The sequence below is a fragment of the Hoplias malabaricus genome, chromosome 2 (genome assembly GCF_029633855.1).
Source record: "Hoplias malabaricus isolate fHopMal1 chromosome 2, fHopMal1.hap1, whole genome shotgun sequence".
Taxonomy (NCBI): Eukaryota; Metazoa; Chordata; class Actinopteri; order Characiformes; family Erythrinidae; genus Hoplias; species Hoplias malabaricus.
In genome coordinates this window covers 77,719,245-77,744,311 of record NC_089801.1, presented here as the reverse complement: position 1 = coordinate 77,744,311, position 25,067 = coordinate 77,719,245, and the positions used below count along the sequence as shown (strand labels likewise).

General features: G+C 40.9%; 1 protein-coding gene across 3 annotated transcripts; it reads left to right on the top strand.

Moving 5' to 3' along the window:
* Nucleotides 1-5,787: 5,787 nt before the first annotated feature.
* Nucleotides 5,788-24,506, top strand: socs1b (suppressor of cytokine signaling 1b). Of its 3 annotated transcripts, XM_066661085.1 has the most exons (3): nucleotides 5,788-5,817; nucleotides 9,389-9,457; nucleotides 23,866-24,506. In XM_066661085.1, the coding sequence occupies exon 3, from the start codon at nucleotides 23,937-23,939 to the stop codon at nucleotides 24,504-24,506; it is 570 nt and encodes a 189-aa protein (XP_066517182.1). In that variant the 5' UTR covers nucleotides 5,788-5,817; nucleotides 9,389-9,457; nucleotides 23,866-23,936. The 3 variants fall into 3 exon arrangements, with proteins under 3 accessions (XP_066517182.1, XP_066517183.1, XP_066517180.1); XM_066661086.1 differs by lacking the exon at nucleotides 5,788-5,817 and having other exon boundaries at nucleotides 9,375-9,457; XM_066661083.1 differs by lacking the exons at nucleotides 5,788-5,817; nucleotides 9,389-9,457 and adding an exon at nucleotides 22,483-22,701.
* Nucleotides 24,507-25,067: the final 561 nt, after the last annotated feature.

The window sequence follows — 25,067 nt, the reverse complement described above, 5'->3', positions numbered from 1 at the left end:
CAGCATGGTGTTACAACTTAAACTGGGCAACAAACCCTTGCCTGTCAAGTGTAGGACGGGCAAATGTGTTTCTCACTACAATAAACAACTGAATCAATAATAAGTTCAGCCCATAAACAAGCAGATTTCAACTGTATTTATTGCTCCCTGCTGTGTTGGTAAGATCATCCAATCTGACTGGTCTTCAAATGTACCTCATGGAATTTTGGATAAGGCACCTTGTCTGAGACCACACTGTAGTGATCCTCACTGAAGGTCACATAGAGAGTGGATCTGGTGTCCATTTGACTGGCAAATGGAAATGGGACACTACAGCCTCATGCCTTTGGCTGACTTTGATTTAGTTATAGTTTCATTACTGTTGTTTACTTTTTGTTAGTTCTAGAAGATGAAACTAATTTTAGTGTAATTTTAGTCCAATTTATCAAAATAAAAAGAGCATAATTTTAATAATTTATTTTTAAATGTTTTACTAGTTTAGAGGTAAAATGTATTACCAATATTCATAAAAACTTAAAATGTTACATTTAGAAACAAGTTAACATCCAAAATTATGCAAGTAACATGACCACTTGTTTTTTTTTCAAATGCAGTTAGCACTTATATAACATTAACCTTAATTAATTAATTCATTCATTCATTCATTCATTCATTCTGTAACCCTTATCCAGTTCAGGGCGGTGGTGGGTCAGGGGGCGCCAGTCCTTAGGAGGGTGACACACACTCACACATTCACACACACACTCACACCTTCGGACACATTTGAGGCGCCAATCCACCTACCAATGTGTGTTTTTGGACTGTGGGAGAAAACCGGAGGACACTGAGGAAACCCACACAGACACAGAGAGAACACACCACACTCCTCACAGACAGTCACCCGGAGGAAACCCACGCAGACACAGGGAGAACACACCACACTCCTCACAGACAGTCACCCGGAGGAAACCCACGCAGACACAGGGAGAACACACCACACTCCTAACAGTCACCCGGAGGAAACCCACGCAGACACAGGGAGAACACACCACACTCCTAACAGACAGTCACCCGGTGGAAACCCACGCAGACACAGGGAGAACACACCACACTCCTCACAGACAGTCACCCGGAGGAAACCCACGCAGACACAGGGAGAACACACCACACTCCTCACAGACAGTCACCCGGAGGAAACCCACGCAGACACAGGGAGAACACACGACACTCCTCACAGACAGTCACCCGGAGGAAACCCACGCAGACACAGGGAGAGCACACCACACTCCTCACAGACAGTCACCCGGAGGAAACCCACGCAGACACAGGGAGAACACACCGCACTCCTCACAGACAGTCACCCGGAGGAAACCCACGCAGACACAGGGAGAACACACCGCACTCCTCACAGACAGTCACCCGGAGGAAACCCACGCAGACACAGGGAGAACACACCACACTCCTCACAGACAGTCACCCTGTTTAAGTTCCTTAACATTTTCATTAACAAAGAGTTACTTCAGTTTAACTCTATGAATCACTGACCAAGATAGAGGTGATTCCTAGATGCATGAAAAATCAAAACTTTGGTAGTCGACTCCTCTTATGTGTTCTGTCTGGCTGCTCACTTTACCCTGACAACAGCAAACATTCAGAGCTTTTTCCTGGTTTAATTTTCTTGCAATTGTTTTTTTTTAATCAGAAATGAGATAATTTATATTTCACGTTTTTATTTCATTTTTTTTTCAAAGACAAAAATTGCACAGCATTTAGTCATAGTTCTTTCCTTCAAATAATTTAATAATAAAAATATTATTTTAATTTAGTCGTCGTCTACTTTTTATTGTGAAAGATAAGTCATTAATGAATATTTTTCATCATAATTGTAGTTAACTTAAGTAACATTGGCCTCATGATCCTAGTTGGTATACTCTAGGGTTAGGGTTAGGGCTACATCACCTGCCCAAACCTAATTGTTGGTTATGCCCCAGGGCTTAAAGAACAACAGGCATGCACTTTTACCTTCAGTTTCATCTTGACTTGATGCCAAGAATTGTAGTGTTAACTGACTGTGTACAGAGATCACATTATGTATATTTTAGCCTAATTTTTAGAAGACACAAGAAAGTACTTTTGCTTCTGTGGCCTTCAAATGCAGCCAGAACAGTATAAATGTGCCCCACACATAGGGCTGTGGTGCAGTAGAACTGTGCTCTAAAATTATGGTGGAGAACCAAGATGGTTATCATGGCCTCATTATTTAATAATCCACAATCAATTCTAGACCTCAGTAATGTTCCAGAGACTAAATGCAATTAAATCCTCTTTTAAATTATGCATCATATAGCATCAAGACTTTCAAAAGGGGCAGAGGCTAGTACTCTAAAATGGGAGCACAACTCCAGTTCACACCTTTCCTACCAGAAGAAATTCAGAATTCAGCCAACGTTCCCAAATTGTATGTGCGACTCCAGTGAGATGAAGAATCAACCTGCTTTGTAGTCTATGAATGAATCAGTTTACGCTCCACTGAGTGGGTCCCTTATGCTAAGAATGGTTTAGTCCAGAATCTCTGCCACATCCAGGCCACTAGGTGTCACTATGAGGGTTATTTCATAACATGAAGAAAATGACTGGTTGCTTTACTAAACTTCAGATGCATGTTTCAGTTCTTTTTAGTGTGTGAGGAACTTGCCTCTTCGCAGGTGGTGATTGTGGTCTTTTGTACGGAAACAAGCGCACTACAGATTTTCTCCATCCTCACCCTCAGGCCACGTGGGATTTGTTTTGCATGAGTTCAGAGTAAAAAAAAAACAATATCTCAGCATCTGAAATGATTCAAAAGCTCACTTCTGTGGGAACATTTTGAGTTAAACTTTTTTCAAGACATTTTGGCTTTTTCAAGTTATTTTACTGGTGTCTTATTCCATAAAAAAACTAATTCTGCCTATTTTTCTAGGAGCAGTGTTGCTCATTTGGCCTATTTCAAGCCATTTTTGAGACCAGACAAATTCACCAGATGAAGCCTTCCTATGTATCTATAAATATGTTAAATCTTCTTTGAACATTCTTACAACGACCTTAAAAGGACAAAAATTCAATATGAAATCATTTAATTTGCTGAGGTCATTTCTCCAGTCTAAATGCAGTAAACCAGAAACAACCACATGCTCAAGATGTACATTTTGCTTATGTTTTCTTGTCATTCATCCCATTTCTCCTAGGTTTCACGATGATCAGCAGTGGATCTGAGGTCATTCTGAAAGTGAAGGTTTCCATTATTACTAAAGAATGTAGAAGTACCGCTTATAGAAAGTTCCTCTTAATTCTTTCTTTGTCTCTCTCTCTCTCTTCTGCCCTTTACTCGCCATAAACATCTGGAAAAAAGGTTATGGTCAAAGGTTTACAGGAGGAAACAGTCAAAAGTTTCCTACTAAATAGGACTTTTCACATTAATAATTAATAAAAATGATCATTATTGGCTGATTTTTTTTATATGCTTTTATGTTTTGAATATGACATTTATGCTTTTGTGGCCATTGTATAATACCAGTATGTAAACCATCTGTGGCAGTGAGCACACCCACACACACACACACACACAAAAAAAAACACAGACTGGCAGCCAGCCATCCCAGTGCCTGCAGAGATTTTAGGAGTTTTGTGCCTTGCTCAGGGGCCCCTCAACCATGGACGTTGAGGGAGGAGACAGTGCTGTCCCTTCTTCCTACTGGGAGTCTAGAGTATATTGGCTTGTATTATAGTCCAGCCAATGCACTGTGAATGACTCTTTTAAATTTTCAACGAGCTCTGGGCTAAAGTGCAGATGTCCGGGTGCTTAATATGCTGCTGAGTTTCATTAAAAAATAACAGCAAGCAATGCTGTGTTTGCATTGCACCCAGCAACAAATGAAACTAACCTTTCAGCCACAAAAAAAAGGTGACGATAGTTGTGGTTTTGCCTGGAACCACTGGCCGCCCTCACGTTTTTCCAGAAAAGAGAAGAAACTGAAGAGAAACGAGAAGGCCTGCATATCAATTGCATTTTTTTTTTCACCCTAGCACTACAGCAACTATGCTTTATACCAACTGCAAAACAAAGCATTTAAAAAAGGAGGATGTGGCCGACTTGGCCACATGAATGGGCTGATTGTTAGTGTGCGGCAACATTAATTTTCATTTTCAGTTTGTTGAATGTGTAGTAATAAATTTATAAATGATATGCTTGCACCCAGCAATCAAAGTATAATCTCCACCCTAACTTTCAGTGGTGTCGTTAGACCTGTTTTACACTGTCCACCCTAATGCTCAAAGAAATTAACTGGATCGAGTGATTCCAACTTGAAATATATTTAGAATTTACACTCAGTTTTATAAATCTATTATCTTCAACAGTGTCTTTTTTTTGAGTTTGGGAAACTGTAAAGTTTGGATTTAAAAATAGTTTTATATGATAGATTGCATGTTGGAAACTGGTCTAAAGTATTTAAGAAGTGTATATGTAAAAAATTGAAAATGAGTAAAAAAACAAACTGTCTCAGTCCAGTATGCTAGGCTTCCTCTCTCTCTTGTTGTCTCATAGCAGAGGCATCTGGAGTGTTTTAGACAGCGGAGAGGACTCCAAACATTGAAAAGCACAAACCAAAATAAGGATTGTTATGTTCCAGGTGGGTAATATTGATTATAGACCTCAGATATCGCCAAATATACATTCTCACATCCGTGTGTTTATTTTACTTTACTTTGATATTTTTAGTTTGTTCTAGGTCACTCACTATTTAACAAACAAAAAGACACAGTTGCCATTTCTAACTCCGTTACAAATGATTTTTAACACCTAACACAAACACTTTAAAGTTTAGTCTTATTTTAAAGAAATATGATTTAAAACGTATGATTTAACTTGAACACTATGTATTCCCTGTTGAATCAATATGGGGCACTATATGTTTCATATTTTCCTTTTGTATAAGCACAGCAGTCATTTTTCAGTATAACAGACAGTTTTCCTGCTTCAGAAGTCCAACAACTAACTCATGAAATGCACAGTGTTAGTTCCAGAAGCAGCCACAGTCTCTGAGGAACAAAGAGCAGACGTCTCTTCTTTTCTGGATGCAGCGGAAGACACCAGACAAAGTGAGCTCCAGAGAAAGTGAGGTTCTCAGAGATTGTTATATTTGTGCAAGGAGTCAAATTAGTCAAGAAAAAAACATGAGCTTTTGACATACACTTTTAACTTTGGAGATAAACCTCAGCTTCAGTGCTGCTTATGTATTAGTAAACACAATGGCTATGTTTGCGGTGCAAACACGAAGACAGTGGTTCCTTATCATCACTGTACATCAATGTAAAGAAAGATGGAGTGTGCAGGTTCCTCTTCAGTGAAGCATTTTACATCAAATACTCAGGCTCAAAGAAAAATAAAGAGATACATTTCAATACAGTGAAGCATTTCATCCTATTTCAGGGAATACACTGCTGCTTTGCTTTCATTGTAAACAATTGATATCTAATGTCCATTTAAATGAACCTAGCTTGTAAATAATAACACTGATAACAATTTAACTCTGGTCAAACAGCTTTACGGATTCCAAATAAAACAAGGGCGTGTTTCTGGAGTGGAGCATACCTATCAACTATGAGAAATTACTTAAACGAGGTCGGCCCTCAGGCTACACTGTGTATCTCTCTGAAAATGAAACGAAAGCAACTGCAACACATGCCACCTGCACCTTTAAAGGATACACTACGTAACAGTGGGTGTGTACGGCTAGATGTTCAGTCCTGTGTTTGCTGAGAGTCTATCACTGCAGGAGTACAGCACATGTGCGCTTGCTGGTAAGTAAGAATAAAGCTTGTTTTATGTGTGGAAGTTCTTCTGAAATTTCTGAGAAATTATAGTGACCATTTAGGCTGCTGCGTACCACATGACTGTATAACAGTCATAGTATAATTAGTAACTGAAACTAAACTGGGTCTCAGCTCATGTCTAAAGATAAACCACTGTGCAACGGTAGGCAAATATGTCTGATTTGTTGGTTCTCTATTTTTATTACATCCATTTGGACAGGACCACTGTTACCTGTGGAGGGGAGGGGGGGGGGGGGGGGGGGCGGGGTATGAGAGTATCTCAGTGATTTTAGTCTTGTCTGAATGCGTCTAATCTGCCAAGGTTGGGGCAGACTATTATCAGACGTGGTATTACACACTACACCACTGTTCTTTTTGCCAATGTTTATGTCGACTGGTGTTACTTAGGATACACAGATACAAATGGATATACAACAACTTGCTGTGGTTATTGTTTGCACTGCTATTGTGTAGATAAAATAATAATAACTATTATAATAATAATAAGGGTGTGTCACGCCCTTGTCCTGTTGTGTCTGTTGTCCCTGCCATTTGCTCACTTTGCTATTGTCCATGTCCCGCCTGTCTTACTCCTCCTTGTCAGTGTCATTTGTAATCCTGCACCCTCATTATCAGTCCAGGTGTCCCTTGTCTCTGGTGTTCGTTTAAGTTCCTTTGTCTCTGTGCTTCTTGGTTGGACATTCCACCTTTAGTTTGTTTTCTACCGTCGGTTTGCTTTCTCCAGTCTGTCTGTCTTGTCTGTTACTCATTCCCTTTAAGTCAGACCCTTGTCTCAGGTCTGTTTGTGTTTTTAGTCTGTTTAGCTTTCTCTGTCTGCTTAGTTCCCTCTGTTTATGTTTGTCTGTTTAGCTTTCTGTGTTCAAGTTTATTCTGTTTAGCTTCTTTGTTTAGGCCCCTGTTATGGTCTCTTTTGTAGAAATAAAAGTATTCTGTGTTTTAGCAAGTGCGTCTGCCTCCGTCAGTCCGCCCCCGCGTACACAGTGGCGCAGCAGGTAGTGTCGCAGTCACACAGCTCCAGGGACCTGGAGGTTGTGGGTTCGATTCCTGCTCCGGGTGACTGTCTGTGAGGAGTGTGGTGTGTTCTCCCTGTGTCTGTGTGGGTTTCCTCCGGGTGACTGTCTGTGAGGAGTGTGGTGTGTTCTCCCTGTGTCCACATGGGTTTCCTCCGGGTGCTCCGGGTTCCTCCCACAGTCTAAAAACACACATTTGTAGGTGTATTGGCGAATCAAAAGCGTGTGTGTGTGAGCCCTGTGAAGGACTGGTGCCCCCTCCAGGGTGTATTCCTGCCTTGCGCCCAATGATTCCAGGTAGGCTCTGGACCCACCGCGACCCTGAACTGGATAAGGGTTACAGATGATGAATGAATGAATAATAAATTATATATATATATATATTGCAGAGGGAGATGGAGGTAAGTAGAACGGCACATACATGAGGTTACATTCCACCTTAAATGGTCCAGATGTATCAAACATGCAGCAATGCCGGACTCCACTATGTATTTGCTGCAGCATTTAAAGTAGAATGGAAGATTTGGAATAAAGGCTGTAGCGGCTTGTTCGTGTACAAGTAATACTGGTTATTTGGGGACATGTGCATCTAGTGATATGTGATGCGTATGTAAAGTAGTTTTCCATTGTTTGATTACTGAAACCAACATCCACTGTAGGGCACCACAGCACCTGTGGGCACATTGCCGGTTTTCTGTATCTACAGCCTATGTTTAATTTATGTAAATCTTTCATTAGGGGTCCCATTAAATCCTGAGTTGGTGAAGAGTTTACACTAAGTGATTAGGTCTAATGTTGGGTCAGAAAAAAATGTATAAAAATAAATCAAACATATGTGATATGCTATGACTTGTCTGAAACGTGATCTGGAGTCCGATCCCCTCCTTGACTTTCCCTCCAACTGCAATAAAGACTGCAGACTACAGCCAGCTAGCGCAGACTTGGCCAAACTGGAAATCAGGGTTAAAATTGGGCTTAAAGGCGTGTAATAGAACCCCAGGGTAATAAGATGTAGAACTATTAAGAGCCCCAGTTAGGAATGTTGGTTCTCACACAGTGAGAGTGAGAAATCAAACCCTGCACTGCTAGGTGGAGGGCAGCATACTTACTCTAAGCTAAAACAACAAGGGTGATGCTAACATTGTCATTTCCATTGAGCACATACTGTGTGTCATTTGTTTAACTGTGTGTGTGTGCTACTCTTCAGACCTCTTGACAATGTATACATGTTGAGACATAGTCTATGATTAAGAGAAAGGGCAAGGGTAACATCACTCCTCTGCTCTTTTATGGTGGCTTGTATAGCGTATAGCGTAGAACTGCCTTCCGCCCAACATTGTAAGGTGCCTGTTACTGAACACCATTAACACCATTAATCATCCCTGGGAAACGTTTCTTACTCAATATGTTTGCTGCAATCCACCTCTAAGGGCCCGGATTTGTTTCCCCGCTCAGAGTTCAAAGGCAAGACTCCTAATGCTACATTAGTTTTCTCTGTAGCATGATTGTTCTGGAAGCAGCGTTGCCTAAACGTAGCCTATGCTACAGTTAATAAAAATGTAATATTTGTATATGGCCAGTGCAAAAGGTGAATGAGCAAAACAATCTACGTCTATGCCTTAGGAAAACGGTCAAAAGCAGGTGCTGGGAAACAGCTTGCCAAAGAAGAAACGAAAGTAACGCCAGGATTTCAGTTATCAAACTGCACACAGATTGCCAAACCTAGTTACTTAACCATGTTCTGGTTGCCAAAAATGTCCCTGAACAAGTGCAGTCTTATTTAGTTGCTGTGAAATGGAAAAACATCAAATATGATCAAATGCCATCTATTTATGATGAGATATTGTGTTCTGACATTAAATAAAATGTCAATCGAGCTGAGTCAATACCCACCTAGCTAGCTATAAGCTGATCATTCATAATAAAATACTGCATTTATAATGATGCAGAACAGCATTTGATTAACATTAACGATAGACAGTGAAGCTGTGTCCCAAACAACACACTGTGGAACTTTACATACTACTCTACAGACAGCAATATACAGGGTGGTATATTATATTTTGCACACTTATTATTATTCAGAGCAGCAGTGTGCAGTTTGGGACCCAGCCAGAGACTAACTTTAACTTGCTGCATGTTTAGAGCACTTTCTCACAACGTGAACACAGCTACTATCAACGTTAACTAACTCTCAGCTCCTCCTCTGTTTCCCTAAAAGTTATATACAACGCCAATGCTTGAGGCAATCTATTACTTAGCTATTCCTGCACTTCCGTCTGTTATGACTGGAATCATGTCTGCCAGTCCAATCCAATTATACAGTTATACCTAATTGTTGTGTTTACTTGTGCTAGCTTGTTTAACATGAAAGAACAATGATTATGCAAATATCCAATCAGTGTCACTCTTCATGCACTTGCAAGAAAACAATGAATCAGAAATGAGTGGTGAACCGTATATGTATGTAATCAAAAATAAATAAATAAATAAATAAAACCCTGTTCTATTTTTCTAAACGTAAACAGAAGCAGAATAACTTCTTCTCAAGGAGCTTGGATTGATCAGTTTGAAGCCAACCCACACAGGATCTGTAGGTCTGTAAGTCTGATCATTCTGCATATTTTTTATTAGCCTACTAACAAATGTTTGTGTCTGTATTTAATATTTTACACAATACATTTACAAAGACGTGTTCTCCCTGTGTCTGCGTGGGTTTCCTCTGGGTGCTCTGGTTTCCTCCCACAGTCCAAAAACGCACGTTGGTAGGTGGATTGGCGACTCAAAAGTGTCCGTAGGTGTGAGTGTGTGTCACCCTCCTAAGGACTGGCGCCCCCTTCAGACCCATCGCTGCCCTGAACTGGATAAGGGTTACAGATAATGGATGAATGAATGTACAAAGACATCTGATATTTGAATTTGATGTGGGATAATTGCTACTTTCATGTGTTATATTTGATATGCCAACACAATTATAACAAAGATAATTTTTATTTGTACTAATTTATATGTTGCTTTGAAATGAATTTGTAGTTGTTTGTTATTAACACATTCTTCTGTTTCGGTCTTGTGTGTTTGTTTTGTGCTTTGTCCCCCTCATATCCCTTAACACATATGAGCAGACAGAAATGTAACTGAGCTCACAGGTGCGTCCTATTGTGTCTGTTTATTTATGCTCTGTGTCTGTAGCCTGCATTCAAAGTTCATTGTGATTGTGAGTCTACATTAAACCTAGTATTTGTGGCTTAGCTCTTGTTGTGTTTCCCTTGGGTTCATAAAAATGTTTTCTCACGGCCTAGTTTATCCTTCAATAACATCAACAAGACTTCAAGCTTAACATTTGCACTGCATACTTCAGGATGCAGCAGTATCTTAACTAGTAACAAGTAGCATATTATAAAATATTCACATAAAACAACAATATACAAAATACTAGCAACTATAAATAAAAAAACAGTAATAAATATAAGTAACGTTTATTTAATTTAAATTTAAATATAATAAAAATAATAATAATAAATTATTGTTAAATGCAAAAACAGGGCATGCAAAATTTAGAATAAATATATAAATTTATAACAGACACACACAGAGACACAACAGTGAGCATGGACTGACCAGACACATCCAAAGACATTTATTACAGGTCCAAAAAATACAAAACAGAGGTGTGTGAAAAGCCAATGTTGAAGTGTATATTGAATGTCCCAAATTTAAAGGGGACATAGAATCTATTTTTTGTGCATTATCAGATGTTTTTGAAGTGTCTGAAGTCTACCAACACCCAAACTGTGAAACAAGTCCACCTAGTCTGTTTTTCTGGGCTGCCTTAATCTGAAAACATGGCATAACTTGAGATGTCCTGATTTTTATCTATTTTTCTCATTTTTATACAGAGCTGTTTAGGCGGGGGAGAACGGTGCTGTGTTGTTTGTCCTTTGTGGTATTTTGACCAAATTCAAGTTCACTTGTAGATGGTTTGTGTGAATATGTTCGTTTTAGGAAGACATTTTTATTGTAGTGTATGTTAAAAGTGAAATGGCCATGAGATTTAAAAACTGCATAAACTATAATTTAATTTAAACCCACATACATTAGTTTGCTAAAATGCTAAAAAACCATAGCTAAAGGATGGTATAGAGAAATGTACGAATGTGATTTGTGGATGACACCACTTAAACTTTACACTCAGCTATTTTCTCACAGAGGTGCCTTTTGCATTACATTTATACAACTAGTTAATGTTTGACCTCAATCTGGAAGTTCCACTTGTAACCTCAGATAAAACCTCAAATAAAAGTGCTACCAACTTGATGTGTTTAAAGTCTTGCAATGTGTTACTCTCAGTCATCAAAACCATTATACATGTTTGCGTTGTGTAAATGCTAACAATGCCATCAAATCCTCACAGCAGTGTTCAACCACCTACATGAGGAGCTGTTATTGTAGTAATGGAGTAACAAGCTCTTTATGCACATCTCTAAAAGAAAGCAAATGTCTAAAAGAAAGTTAAGCAAATGTAACCCCATGTCCGTATCGTGTGAAACTTTCACTTTCCCTGAAATAATTAAAGGGCGCTGTTGTTTTACTGCAAACACAGTAAAACATGTCCTTCTCTCAGAGCTGAGAAAGTGAAAGTTGTCCGAGTGCAAACTGCATGGTCAAGCATATTTAATTAAAGACAAACAAAGCACACACTCAGCTGTTATGTCTTTATGCCAAATTGCAGCATGTGTTTTATTTCTGTTACCTATTTCAGGCTTAATTTCAGGCAACAATGAAAGGGCGGCTTGAGGTGAAGCAGCTGCAGGGGAACCATCTGTTAGAAACAAATGCAATACGGGCTTTGTGTGATTCAATATTGTTTAGTTTTACTCAAATTTCTTCCTGATTTAGTCAACACCTCTTTCCCAGTTAGCCAAGACCCCCTCAGTCCCACCACTACACCAACCTTTCAAAACCTGGAAAGCCCCAACAGCTTTTTTCAAACTGCAGCAATGCTGCTGGAGCTCAACACTTTTGAGGGGAGTGGTCTCAGCCCAGTTGGCTAACAGACCCCTGTGAAGAGTATCCACAAACTTGATAAGGAGAGAAACAGAGGTCATTTTTGTTGTTATCGACCACCCCCCATTCTTGAGTGGCTGAGGCATAACCAGGTGACCTCCGGGTAATAGGGCCTCCAACGATTGCTCAGGGACAGATTGCGAAATTGAATCTATAATGAATCCATAAGGAAAGAGTTGGATGGCTGGACATGCAATTTAAACAAAATGAGTTGATACCTCAACTCAAAATATTTACCTGCTGGATTAGAGATGCATATAAACATTAAATAAAAAAACACTAATCTGCTAAGTCATCACTAGACCTTGTATCTACACTCATTCTCCATTTTATCATCTCAACAGACCATACAGGAGCCCTTTGTTGCTCTACAAATACAGACTGTAGTCCGTTTGTTAGCTCCCTTTCTCATCAATGGACAGAGCATTGGGTGTTGGGTCATTCTCAGCGCTGCAGAGGCACTGACGTGGTGGTGATGTGTTAGTGTGTGTCGTGCTGGTACGAGTGGATCCGATACAGCAGAGCTGCTAGAGGTTTTCAACAGTGTCCACTCTGTTAGACACTCCTACCTCGTTGGTTCACCTTGTAGATGTAAAGTCAGAGACCGTGACTCATCTGCAGCTGCGCAGTGTGTGTTGGTCGTCCTCTAGTCCTTCATCAGTGGACACAGGGCGCTGTTGACTAGATGTGTTTGGTTGGTGGACTAGCAGTGACGCATGTTTTTAAAAACTCCAGCAGCACTGCTGTGTCTGATCCACGCGTACCAGCACAACTCGCAATATCACGCTACCACCACGTCAGTGTCTCTGAGAATGATCCACCACCACATCACACCTGCTCTGTGGGGGTCCTGACCACTGAGGAACATTGTAAAATGGGGATAACAAAATATGCAGAGAATCAGATGGTGGTGTAGTTGGTTCCATAAAGAACCATTGTTGCTGATGTATTTAAATGGGTTAAGAACACTAAGATCAAAGAAACCTTTAAAGGGTTCTCCACCCTCACATGTTTCTTACACAAAAATTTGTGATTCTTCTATGGCATCACTCAAAAACCCTTTGTAGCACCTTTATTTATAAGAGTGTACGGTCTGTAATTGCTCCTGTGTGGTCAGTGGAGCTGAGAGGATGGCAACCAGCAGGTCTCTGATAAATTTGCTATTTCTCACTACTATCTCACTAAAATACTTACTCAAATAAGAGCCAACATGCCAAAGAAGTCATCTGCCCGTGTGCAGAAGACAAAAGAATGAAGGGCCGGCCTTTCTCTACAACAAGAATGAGTGTTTGCTCTGTTGAAGCTAATACAAATAAACTAGATCCACGTGAACAAGCCAACACACAGCACACTGTGCCTAAAGCAACATGGATTAAGACACAAAATGAATATTCAACACTGCTTTTGTGCAGTTACAGTCAGTCAGATGCATGTGCTTAAGGAAGATTAGCACCTAGTATTTCCAATGTGAAGTACTTCTACCTCTGCAGGTATGCTTACATGAGGAATAGAATCTGTTCTGTGTCACGGAGGGTCCACAGATACCGCCCGCCAGTGTTAGTTTCGTTAACACAAACGATATAAATGTCCCTCGACGACCAAATTTTCACAACGAAAACCAGGTGAGCACTAGATAAATAATCTTTTGGGGATGAGAACTGTGACAAAATGTTCTGTACCTTTTGTCAACTAATAAAATATAAACAAATATGTGAAAGGCTAATAAATGACGTTATTGCTAATATGAAAACTGAAAATTATAAGGAAAAAAAAACAAGTAAATGCTCCATCTGCTTGCTGTTGATGAGAGCAGCCCTGTGGAATGTTAAAGAGGAGTCAAATCCAAAAGAATTGATTCTTTGAGCGTCTGGGAGTCACTTGTATGAACTGTTGGCCAATGATTCATAGAGTTGATTAGGAAGAAGATTATGGAAAGAATACGGCCTTAGTTTTCTTCAAATACTTTTGCATTCATTTAACATTATCATTTTAAGCAATTGTTTATAGATTAAAACGAACAATAAGTAATCGACTAAAATGAAACTAAACCTAATACGCATTTTACAAATTTAAAAGGTGAAGTTCACCCACGTGACTCTGAGAAACTAGGGCTTCCCTTAAAGGAGAAATGTGAACTCCATCCTAGCCTTAAGTCCTCTCACCCTGGGCAACTCAGACATGGATTTTCAAGAGACAATTTCAAACCGTCAGAGGTGGGTTAGCTCTACCCCTTTAAGATTTTTACGGGACCCTGTTCACATACCACTTCAGGAGAGTTTAAACTTGTCTCTTGTAATTGCGCTTTCTTTAATTCCCCTGTGAAGCATCCGGTGCCTTAAAGGAGTTACCTCCCTACTCCTCCAGGATGGAGTTGAAAATTATCGCTCTCCAGGGGCCGAGGGAGTGTTGATTTTGTGGACCCCACTATGTTCTGATTCCATGTCTTGTATGTGCTTTGTTATATTTTGCAGCTGTGCTTCTTCCTGATTGGTTCCCACCACTGATTGTAGAGCTTTAGACCAAAATTATCCAAGAATAAAGGAAAGAAGAGGGTTACATGCTTAAGTTCAAGATAGCCATGGGCTCTGGGAGGGTTGGCATGCACTATTAATGGGACCCAGGTCAGCTGCTTATATCAGCCCTGATGAGCCCTATTTTTAACTCGTACTTGTCCCATCACTGAGCCTGAGAACAGTGGATAGTTGCTGGTATCCAGCTGAGCGGCACATATGGGCCCCATATGGGTGTGTTTTGACACTGCCGCTTTTGTATTTCTAACTTACTCTGCATTTTGCATTTCATATACGTTGAAGGCATTTCTTGTCTGTTTGTTTACTTTAATTCTGATGATCGGTGTATGTTTGTGCGTAGAGGTATGTGAACTGATAAAGCGTGGATTTGAGTCTAAATTGGGCTTGAAGAGAATTAGATAATCTAGTCAGGAGATTAAAGAGATGTTATTAACACTAATGTCATCTATGACTGTAAAGCTCTAACAAAAACATGTATAAGTCATGTGCAAACCATCTGCCAGACTAATACACATTGCTGCGTAATTACTCATCGCGTTTCACATGGCTATTTCCAATTGGTTTCAACAAAGAATCTGCTGAGTACAATAACCTCAGTGTTATGCAAGAAAATCGGAATGTAAGTTTTTGTTTCTTTACCCTGTGGAATCACTGGCAAATACAGATGTTACCTAAGACTTCACCAGTCACTTGATGATAATAAACAGCAATGGCAACAGCACCAGAGGAGAAAATAATCCTGGCCTGATGGCGTTGGCCAGCTAGCTAAGGCTATAGCCTGACCTTTTCATTAAATGCCAGGACTGGTCCAACTAAGAACTTCTGCTTGTGCTGGTGAGCTGCTTTCCCCTTTGATACTAGTCCCCAGTTATTCATTCATTCATTCATTCATTGTCTGTAACCCTTACCCAATTCAGGGTCATGGTGGTTCCGGAGCCTACCTGGAATCATTGGACACAAGGCAGGAACACACCCTGGAGGGGGCGCCAGTCCTTCACAAGACAACGCATACGTATAAACTCAAAGACACTTTTGAGTCACCAAGCCAACCTACCAATGTGTGTTTTTGGACCGTGGGAGGAAACCCACGCGGACACAGGGAGAACACACCACACTCCTCACAGACAGTCACCCGGAGGAAACCCACGCAGACACAGGGAGAACACACCACACTCCTCACAGACAGTCACCCGGAGGAAACCCACGCAGACACAGGGAGAACACACCACACTCCTCACAGACAGTCACCCGAAGTGGGAATCAAACCCACAACCTCTAGGTCCCTGGAGCTGTGTGATTGCGACAGTATTTTTACTTTAAATTTTTAACCTTCAGACTCCTGCGAATATTTTGGCACAAAGCTCAAGAGAATTGGACAAAAGTAGGTTTTGCAAATTAGCGGGATAATAAACTGGGAAAAGTAAAATTTTGACTAATTAATTTTTTATTTGTCAGGACCCAAGGAATCGGGGGAAAAAAGATTTCGTCTGTACACCTCACGGTGTAGGAGATATGGACCTAAACGCGTTTTGATTTGCTATAGCGCCACCATTAGGCCAATCAGTGTCATTTTTGTTGTCCTCCGAGATGCACACAAACTACATCTACCCTCCATGTGGGGAGTCTGTACGACCTACGGTCTCTTTTTCACAATGACTTTTACAGGAGAAAAAAAAATAAGAAGAAGAAAAACCGTAACAAATACATTAGGGTGTTTGAACCCTAATAAATAATATAAGTCAAATAAACAGCCATTAAAAGCACACACAAATCTCCAGATTAATGAAACACTATTAGATTTATATTTGGACGAATGGTAAAAACAATGTAAATATTGTGTAAAATGTTAATAAGTAAATAAAAACGAAATAAAACCAAAGACATCGCAGTTAATGCTCACTAATATATAAATTAAAATATTTTATAATTATTACATAATACATTTAATTTAGACATTCTATTTTTCTTTGAATTGTATTTCTTTAGATTTCTTTGAAATGTAAAATGCATTACAAATAAAATGTATTATTATTATTATTCGGCACAGTGACGCAGCAGGTAGTGTCGCAGTCACACAGCTTCAGTGTGGTGTGTTCTCCCCGTGTACACGTGGGTTTCCTCGGGGTGCTCTATCCCACAGTGCAAAAACACACGTTGGTAGGTGGATTGGCGACTCAAACGAGTCCGTAAGTGTAAACGTGTGTGTCTGTGTTCCCCTGTGAAGGGTCTGGCGCCCCCTCCAGGGTGTATTCCCGCCTTGCGCCCAGTGATTCCAGGTAGGCTCTGGACCCACCGCCTCCCTGAACTGGATCAGGGTTACAAACAATGAATGAATGATTGTATACATACACCACAGTCTGTAACAGCAGAACTACAAAGTGCTCGGCTCTGGCCAGTGGAGCTGCTAAAATAAACAGTGAGTGCATAACGAACATAATGTGGTCGTAATGTTTTGACCGATCGGTGTGTGATTAAAGGGAAACTCAGTCACGTCGACTGAGCACGCGCCTCTGAAAGCTCTAAGTGGCCGTGGCTGGGTTCCTGAGAGCTGGAGGGGTATCGGTTACCGTCCAGAACCATTTGCTCCGGTAATGGCCCGCCGTTCCCTGGTTCCGTTCGGTATCAAATGTACACGGTGTACGTACAATAAACCCATCTTTCCGTCTTTGTTCAAAGAAACGCGTGTCATGGGTTTGATGGCACTGGCTTCAAATCACGTGATTTAGAGTAAGCCGAGCTCAGGAGTGAAAGCAAAAGCAGAAAGAGCGCGCGCGTGTATGTGTGTGCGTGTGTGTGAAGGTTTATATGATAGAGAGAGAGAGAGAGAGAGAGAGAGAGAGGGAAAGAGGGAAGGAGGGTTGGAGGGTGTGTGGTTCGTGTTGTTTTCAGCTGTATTATCTGAACGAACGTGCAAATGAAAGAACAAGACAAATGCAGAAAAAAAACGCACCCCCCTCCGGCAACAGCTCTCAAAACAACCCCTCAACTCCATCCGCACCTGAAGATAACTCCATCAGCTCTATAACTGGATAAACACACATTCCCTTATGTGGTCAAGAGACACGCTGCACTTAAGAGCACTGTAACTTCTCAATAGAGAACAGAGAGGAAGTTTCTGACTGTAAATACACACAGGATAAGATGTAAAATATCCTATGCCAAGACATTAGAGCTTTATCTTTACTGTGCAAAAGACTAAGGCACCTACGATTATTATTAATAATAATAATAAAAATAATTTAAAAACAATGATTTTTTTAAAAGTAGTGTCGGTGTATCTTCTTGTTTCCACATGTTCTTCTTGATCGTATGGATTTGTTCATTAGCAGCACACTGAGTAACATAAGTGAGTATTTATGAATTCATAAAACTTGGTATTGGATGATAATCTCTGATAATGCCGACTGTCACAAGAAGAGGTTTGGAAAGGGTTAAACCAACACATTCACAACAGAATCATATTCACTGGAATATTGTTATTAGTAAATATTCTAATATTGGGGCTTGATATTTTTTTAGAATTAGAATTGGTGGTGCAGCAGGTGGTGTCGCAGTCACACAGCTCCAGGGACCTTCCAGTCCCGCTTCGGCTGACTGTCTGTGTTCTCCCCGAGTGCGCGGGGGTTTCCTCCGGCTGCTTCAGTTTCCTCCCACGGTCCAAAAACTGGATTGGCGACTCAAAGGTGTCCGTAGGTGTGAGTGTGTGTACCTAGCCACTGTGTTGCAGTGCTGGTCCCAACGCCCAGATGAATAGGGAGGGTTGTGTTAGGAAGGGCATATGGCGGACTGTGGTGCGGACTGTGGTTGATCCTCTGTGGTGACCCCTGATGGGAGGGAGCAGCCGAAAGAAGCAGAATTAGAATCACTTTAGGTGCCACACAGCTATTAACCCAACCTGTGCAGTGAAACACACATTTACACACACAGTAGTGAACACTAGGGGGCAGTGAGGACACATGCCCAGAGCAAGCACCCCGGGAGCAGTTGGGGGTTAGGTGCCCTGCTCAAGTGCACTTCAGTCATGACCTGCCAGCTCCAGTTATCTTCCTCTTTTCATTTTTGTGGACTTACTAAGTCATTTGAACGCAGCAGTTGTGATTTCGACTTCATGATGAACGGACCAATAGAAATGCTCAAAAATAACTCAGAATAAAATCTGTTTGCACTGACTTCCAATGATAATTAAGGGTTATTTTTCCTTCCCCTATAGAGTTACTGTTTTGGGGATACAGGGACTTCACTGGACAGTGATGATAACGTATTGAAGGTAATGCGGTGAGCAGTGGCATAACAGAAAATGCACTTGTCTTTAAAAATAAACAACTTGGCAGACAAAGAAAAAGTAATAAGATAAAGACTGCTGTTTTTCATTGAAGGACTCTACTGACAGCAATCCCAATACACACTACACACTACAGACACTTCTGGATTATTATAGATACTTAGACTTTATGAAGAGAATCTGATAATACACATAAATACACATTCAGTAACTGTATTCCGGGACGAGATACGCAGCATGATACGTTCCTGCAGATCCCGGGCATCTGGACAGTAGCCAGCAGACTGAGCGGAGCAGCAGCAACATTAGTCTTCCACATGATAAAAAAAAGTCCTCAGTTTGTGATAAAATCACCATACAGTAGGTTTTATGGAACATGATATAATTAGTGTCTCTATCTTAAAACCAGGAGCACTTTATAAAGACATGAATCTGTATCTCAAAAGCATCACATGCACTCAGTTAAGATTTACTTTAAAATATATATATTATTCCAGCTTTTTTTTTTTTTTTAAAGGATCACTAAAAGAATTTTTACAGCTTCAGAGACTTGTAATAGAGAGAACAGGGCCTCTGTTGTTGCGAGTCCAGGATCAACAATGTAGAAACTGCACCATGTAACTTATGGACGAGGATAGGATACAATCCTGAGGCCTATATAGCAAAGGAATCTGTGGTTGTTTTTAGTTCATGTAATTTTTGGTTGATTGTTAGCGGGATGTTAGAGTATTTTAATAACTATAATGAAAACATCAAGTCACATGCTCCAGTTTTGATGTGTTTGATTCCTGTATGTTTGGATATCAAAGACTTGATTAACCACTTTGTGACCGAGTCTTAAAATTGCATGTTACCACACTACAGTACGGTATGCTAAAATGGTATGCTAGCATTAAAAGGGAATGAATTAGCAGTGTGTGGTATAAACGCAACAACTTTGTATATAATAATGTGAAACTGGATTTTCGGTGAGCCTTGACTTTTCAAGTTGGGTGCGGTTAATGGGCGGAGTAACTGTCAAATTGGAAGTTTTAAGAAGAACTGGACAGCTGCATTTGACTGGAACAGCTAATCTCTATTGCAGTGTTCTTAAGGTTGCGTGCCGTTGCAGATAGAAACTGTTGTCCCAGTTGTGGCTTGTTGTCCCAGTCCTATTTCAGGAAAAGGAAGTGCAGGGCATCTCATAATTATTATGTGAGTTAGCATGCTGAATAAATAGTGAGCTTTAAGATTTAAGGGTTGTTTGCAAAAGCAACACAGACAAACATTACACTCCACATAGAAAAGCCTGTTTTTCTCAGCATGGTTTGTAAGTGCTCTATATCTGTGTAGAAAAGCCAACAGAATAGTCACCATCAGTACTCAGAACCAGTCTTGCAGTGGAAAAGAGGCCTAAGGTTTTCAGATTGAGCAGCATGAACAGGGTGTGAATTCAGCAGAGTTTTTGCAGTGTTGCAGCTGAAAAGCCGAAACAATGTCAGATGTGGAGAGAGTCTGTGGTTAATAATCAAACCACACAGTAAAAACCCAATGTTTATTTTCTTTACCGTTACACATTAACTATTTTATATACAATGTATAACTTAATCACACTGATAATCACAAACCCAATACACCCATATGCAAATGTAATATATGTACGTAAATTATTCCCATATGAAATATATGCACATGATATTCATTCATTGTCTGTAAGCGCTTATCCAGTTCAGGGTCGTGGTGGGTCTGGAGGGGGTGCTAGTCCTTCACAGGGCAACACACACACACACATTCACACCTATGGGCACTTTTGAGTTGCTAATCCACCAACACAGACAGTCAGCGAAAGTAGTACTTGAACCCACAACCTCCAGGTCCCTGGAGCTGTGTGACTGTGCCACCGTGCCGCCTCATATTTGACATGCATTAGCCATATATATGTAATTAAAACAAATCATCAGCGTAAAGTGTATATTGCCAAAAATATTGAAGTAGTAGTCACTCACCCACCCAAATTATTGATTTCAGGTGATCCAGTCACTTTCATCACCACAGCTGTATAAATCCAAGCACCTAGACATGTTGACTGCTAACTACAAACTTTTGTGAAAAAATGGGTCGTTCTCAGGATGCCACCTGTACAAATGAAATTTACTCACTGCTAAACGTTCCAGTCAACTGTCAGTGGTTTTATAACAAATTGGAAGTGACTGGGAACGACAGCAGCTCAGCCACAAAATGGAAGGCCACGTAAATGACAGAGCAGGGTCAGCAGATGCTGAGGAGCATAGTTGCAGGAGGAGGTTGCAGCGTCAATCGCTTCAGACCTACAAATTCATATGGCCCATTGAGAAAAGGCTGCATATGCCACTGCTCCACTCCAAACCATCACTAATATTCAGTTTACCTCAGTGTAACATGTAACAACACCACTTTTTTGCCTGCTGTGAAGTTCGAAATGTCTGAAAGTCAAGAGGTGTACAACTTTCTTGTTTTTTTTTCTTTGTCCTCCCAACCTCTGAGAAGTACAAACCCAGTAAACAAGGAAATCCCCTGGACGTTCAAAATAGGTCTAAAAGTAGTCTGTCCGTCAAGGACATATTTTAAACGTCAATGGACGTCCAAAATCCATCTTAATAAGTTAGTTAAGTGGTGACCAATCAATAACGTCAGTGAACGTCTAAAACGTGTTTTATACAAGTAATTTATTTCGGGACCAATTAATAACATCAATGGACGTCCAAAATACATCTAACAGTCGTCTTTTCAATGTCTGTGTTTGGACGTTTTTTCAACTTCCACTTTCAATGAAAACGGTTAAATGTTTACTGGGAACTTCATATGGCCTTCAGATTATCTGAAAAAGAGTGCATGTACAAACACACACACACTGTTCTTTCTTAAAGAAACAAACCAAGGAGCTGGAAGGAGCTTGTTCATAGGATAACAACTACCCACCCCCGCCCCAAAGCCCAAACCGAGTAGAACTCAGAATGGGAACTCCTGTTCTGTGATAGAAAAGAATGTTCAAAGTTAAGAAAAGAATGTCTAAGAAATGTACTTTTGTGGTGTCTGAGGTAAATTATGGGGTAAATAACGAGTGGAATGTTACCCAAGGGCTGTTGGGTTATGTTTAGCATAGCAGCGTGAATGACATGCAAATATCGCGTGAGGATAGGAATACCAGTATGTGTGTGAATGGATGCACCTATTGAACTTTCTCTATCCTTGAGTTTCTTGTGCAAATCTCCTTAACGTTTTTGCCTTTCTCTTCCTCGTATGTGTATATGTGTTAATATGCATGCACTCGTCTCCCTAGCCTTGTGAGGACTGAATGTACTAAATTAGAAGTAGTACTAGAACGAGTCAATTTTTTTACCGGTCTTCCCTTCCATGTAAGAACTGTTTTTGGTCACCGAGGTTTGGGAGTGTTTTTTGGTTACAGTTCTACAGAAGGCTGTGGAGGTCCCCACAAGTATATGCAAACTTTTAATATCCTACTGCGAGTGTGTGTTTCACTTTGCCTTAAAGTGCATTCAAACTAATGGAGCCTGGGGTCATTGTGTGCGTGTCTAGAATGGTGTGTGCTTCCAGGTGCATTTCAAGTAAATTCAAACTAATGTAGCCAAAGTGTGTGTGTGTGTGTGTGTGCGTTACTTTTGTTGCGGCTGGCAGGATCCAATCACTATCAGTAACGCGAATCCTCGCCTGAATTTAAACTAGACACTTTCACTTTCGATCTTTTCTATCTTCAGTGCGGCGACGGGTTGTAGTGTGGAGGGATGTGCGGCGTTTTCAGGGAGTTAACGTCGATGACAGACACCAATTATAGTGGACTGAGGTTGGTCGATCACGAATTTACCGCATATCACGTACTCGAGGATCATTAACGTGAAAAGAGTCCAGCGAGCGCCCGAGGAGAAGTCTGGCTGACGGGGTTGGACATGGCTGGGACTTACTGGATCACCGGACACCGACTATTAATGTGAGAGCTGATTATGGGACACTGTTTACACTCAAGGGGGTGATTCATGGTGTGTGTGTGTGTGTGTGTGTAGAGGTCCTATCAAGTGTTGTGTGTTTGGACCAAGAATATATCACTATGTAGGAACCAAAATCGCGTTGTGGGGACTTGACTAGTTTATGACCATAGACAAAATGCCCACAAGGCAACTCATTAAATCATTCAGCTGTAAGGTAAAAGACAGGCTGTAAGGTCAAGGTAAATTGAGGGGTGGGTTAGAAGCAGCCACGGACAAGGTGTCCTCATACGTCTCCACAAAATGAATGGTCTGCAGTGAATGCAGTGGACCCACAATGCTTGAAAACAAACGCGCGGTGTGTGTGTGTGTGTATATATATATATATATAATTATTATGACAGAAAGGATACTTTTAAAAGTATTAATTTAAAAATGATAAATACCATAAAGGTTTTTCCCTTATATATATAATTATTAAATTAATAAAAAAGGGCAGCTGCTGAGTTCAAATGATGCCATAAACTAAATATCAACAAAAACGGAGATATGGTGTTTCTTTGCAAAGCAACAATCTCGTTTATATAACTGCAAGAGACTAGGGTTACGCTGACCACAAAAACACATTAGCGTGTACAGAATGAGCAGTTTATGTACACAGTAGATTCATTTGTTTAACCAGTTTGCTGCTTTTAAAAGCCCTGTCAATCATCCATTGTGTGATTTCGGTTCTTGGCGTGTGAATACAAATTACATCCATATATGTCTGTATTTATTTATTTTAAAGTGAGATGCTGTTTTCCAACACTGCTTTATTCCAAGTGTACAATGAAAACGTGCTTTTTTTTAAATAGAAATATGTAGTGTGTATAGAACATGAGTAAGGCGTGTATTGTGAGTGGTATCATCCCTGTTCAAAACATATGTTCATGTTTGAAAAACAACAGGTGTTTTGACCCATAACATAGACCCATAGAACATAGTCTTGACCCGTACTGGTTTACATTCAGACTTAAGAACCTTCATCCTTCTGTACAGTCATTGTTCTTGAGTAATTGTATAGACCCACGCACACACACATGCTGATGTGTTTAGACTTGAACAAACTCCTCCTCTTTCTTCCAGCCCTCTCTGGTCTAAATCCCTTTGTCTTCCTCTGTCCCTTCTAGTCAAAAGACAGCTACTTCTGCATGAACAGGAGCCATGGAGATGCTGTGTCCCAGCTGGACCCTGCTATAGAATGGTCCAGCACAATGATCCTGGCCATGCAGCTGCGCCCAAAGATCCACCCAAGCCGACTGAGATCCCCGAGACGTCTTCAGCTCAGCCCACCCACTTCCACCCCTTCCGCCACCCAGAGGACCGCTCCATCGTATCCAAGGCGGCCGACTACCTGGCCCAAAGCGGGTTCTACTGGGGTCCTCTGGACGTGGATGGGGCTCACTCCCGACTGGCCAGCCATCCCGTCGGGACCTTCCTGATCCGGGACAGCACGCAAACTGACGTTTTCTTCACCCTCAGCTACAGGGCAGAGGATGGACCCACTAGCGTGCGGGTGCTGCTGAAAGATGGAGCCTTCAGCTTGGACGGCAGCAAGCACTCGTTCCCTTGTGTTTTTGACTTGCTGGAGTTCTACATGAGGTCCCCCAAAAGATGCCTGAGGATGCCCTATCGCGGAAATGCGCCCCAGAGCCTTCAGGAGATAGCCAGGAGGGCGGTGGTACGGACTTACGGCAGGCAGAGCATCGAAGAGCTGCCTGTGAGTGTCGGCGTCAAGAACTTTCTGAACTCGTATCCTTTCACGATATGAAGGAAGCGGGCCTTCTCCATGTGCGTCGGGGGTTGTCCAGAGACGTTTTAAAGCAGCTATTCGTACAGTCTGCCTGCTGTGACAGCTCTGTGATTGTATTTTCAAGGATTTCGTCAGTACTGTTACAATCAAGTGCACTACTATGGGATTCTGTCCTAATTTCATCCGCCTGCTGTGCAGACATCTTGTGTGTTTCATTTCAGACAACACCTCATGTGGAAAAAAAAAACACATAGGAAATGTGAAACAGTTTGTTGGTGTTGTGTTCTTTGTTATCGAATCCTGTGCTGTACCCAGCAGCAGTACATGACAGTGGAGATTTCAAGATTGTGGTACACGTAATTTATAAAACACACCAACCTTGGGTTCATGCCACTTAATCAACTGAAGCTAACCACTTCATAGTTCTGATTATTAGAGACCAGAGTAGCAAGTCATTCTCCAAAATGCATTAATTATGGTCTATGGTAAAACACGTTTACTTTTTATTTATTAATGTAACAATAACTGATATCCCCTCCTGTGTGTTCAATAGGCCTTGTCTGTATTTTTTTTATTGTA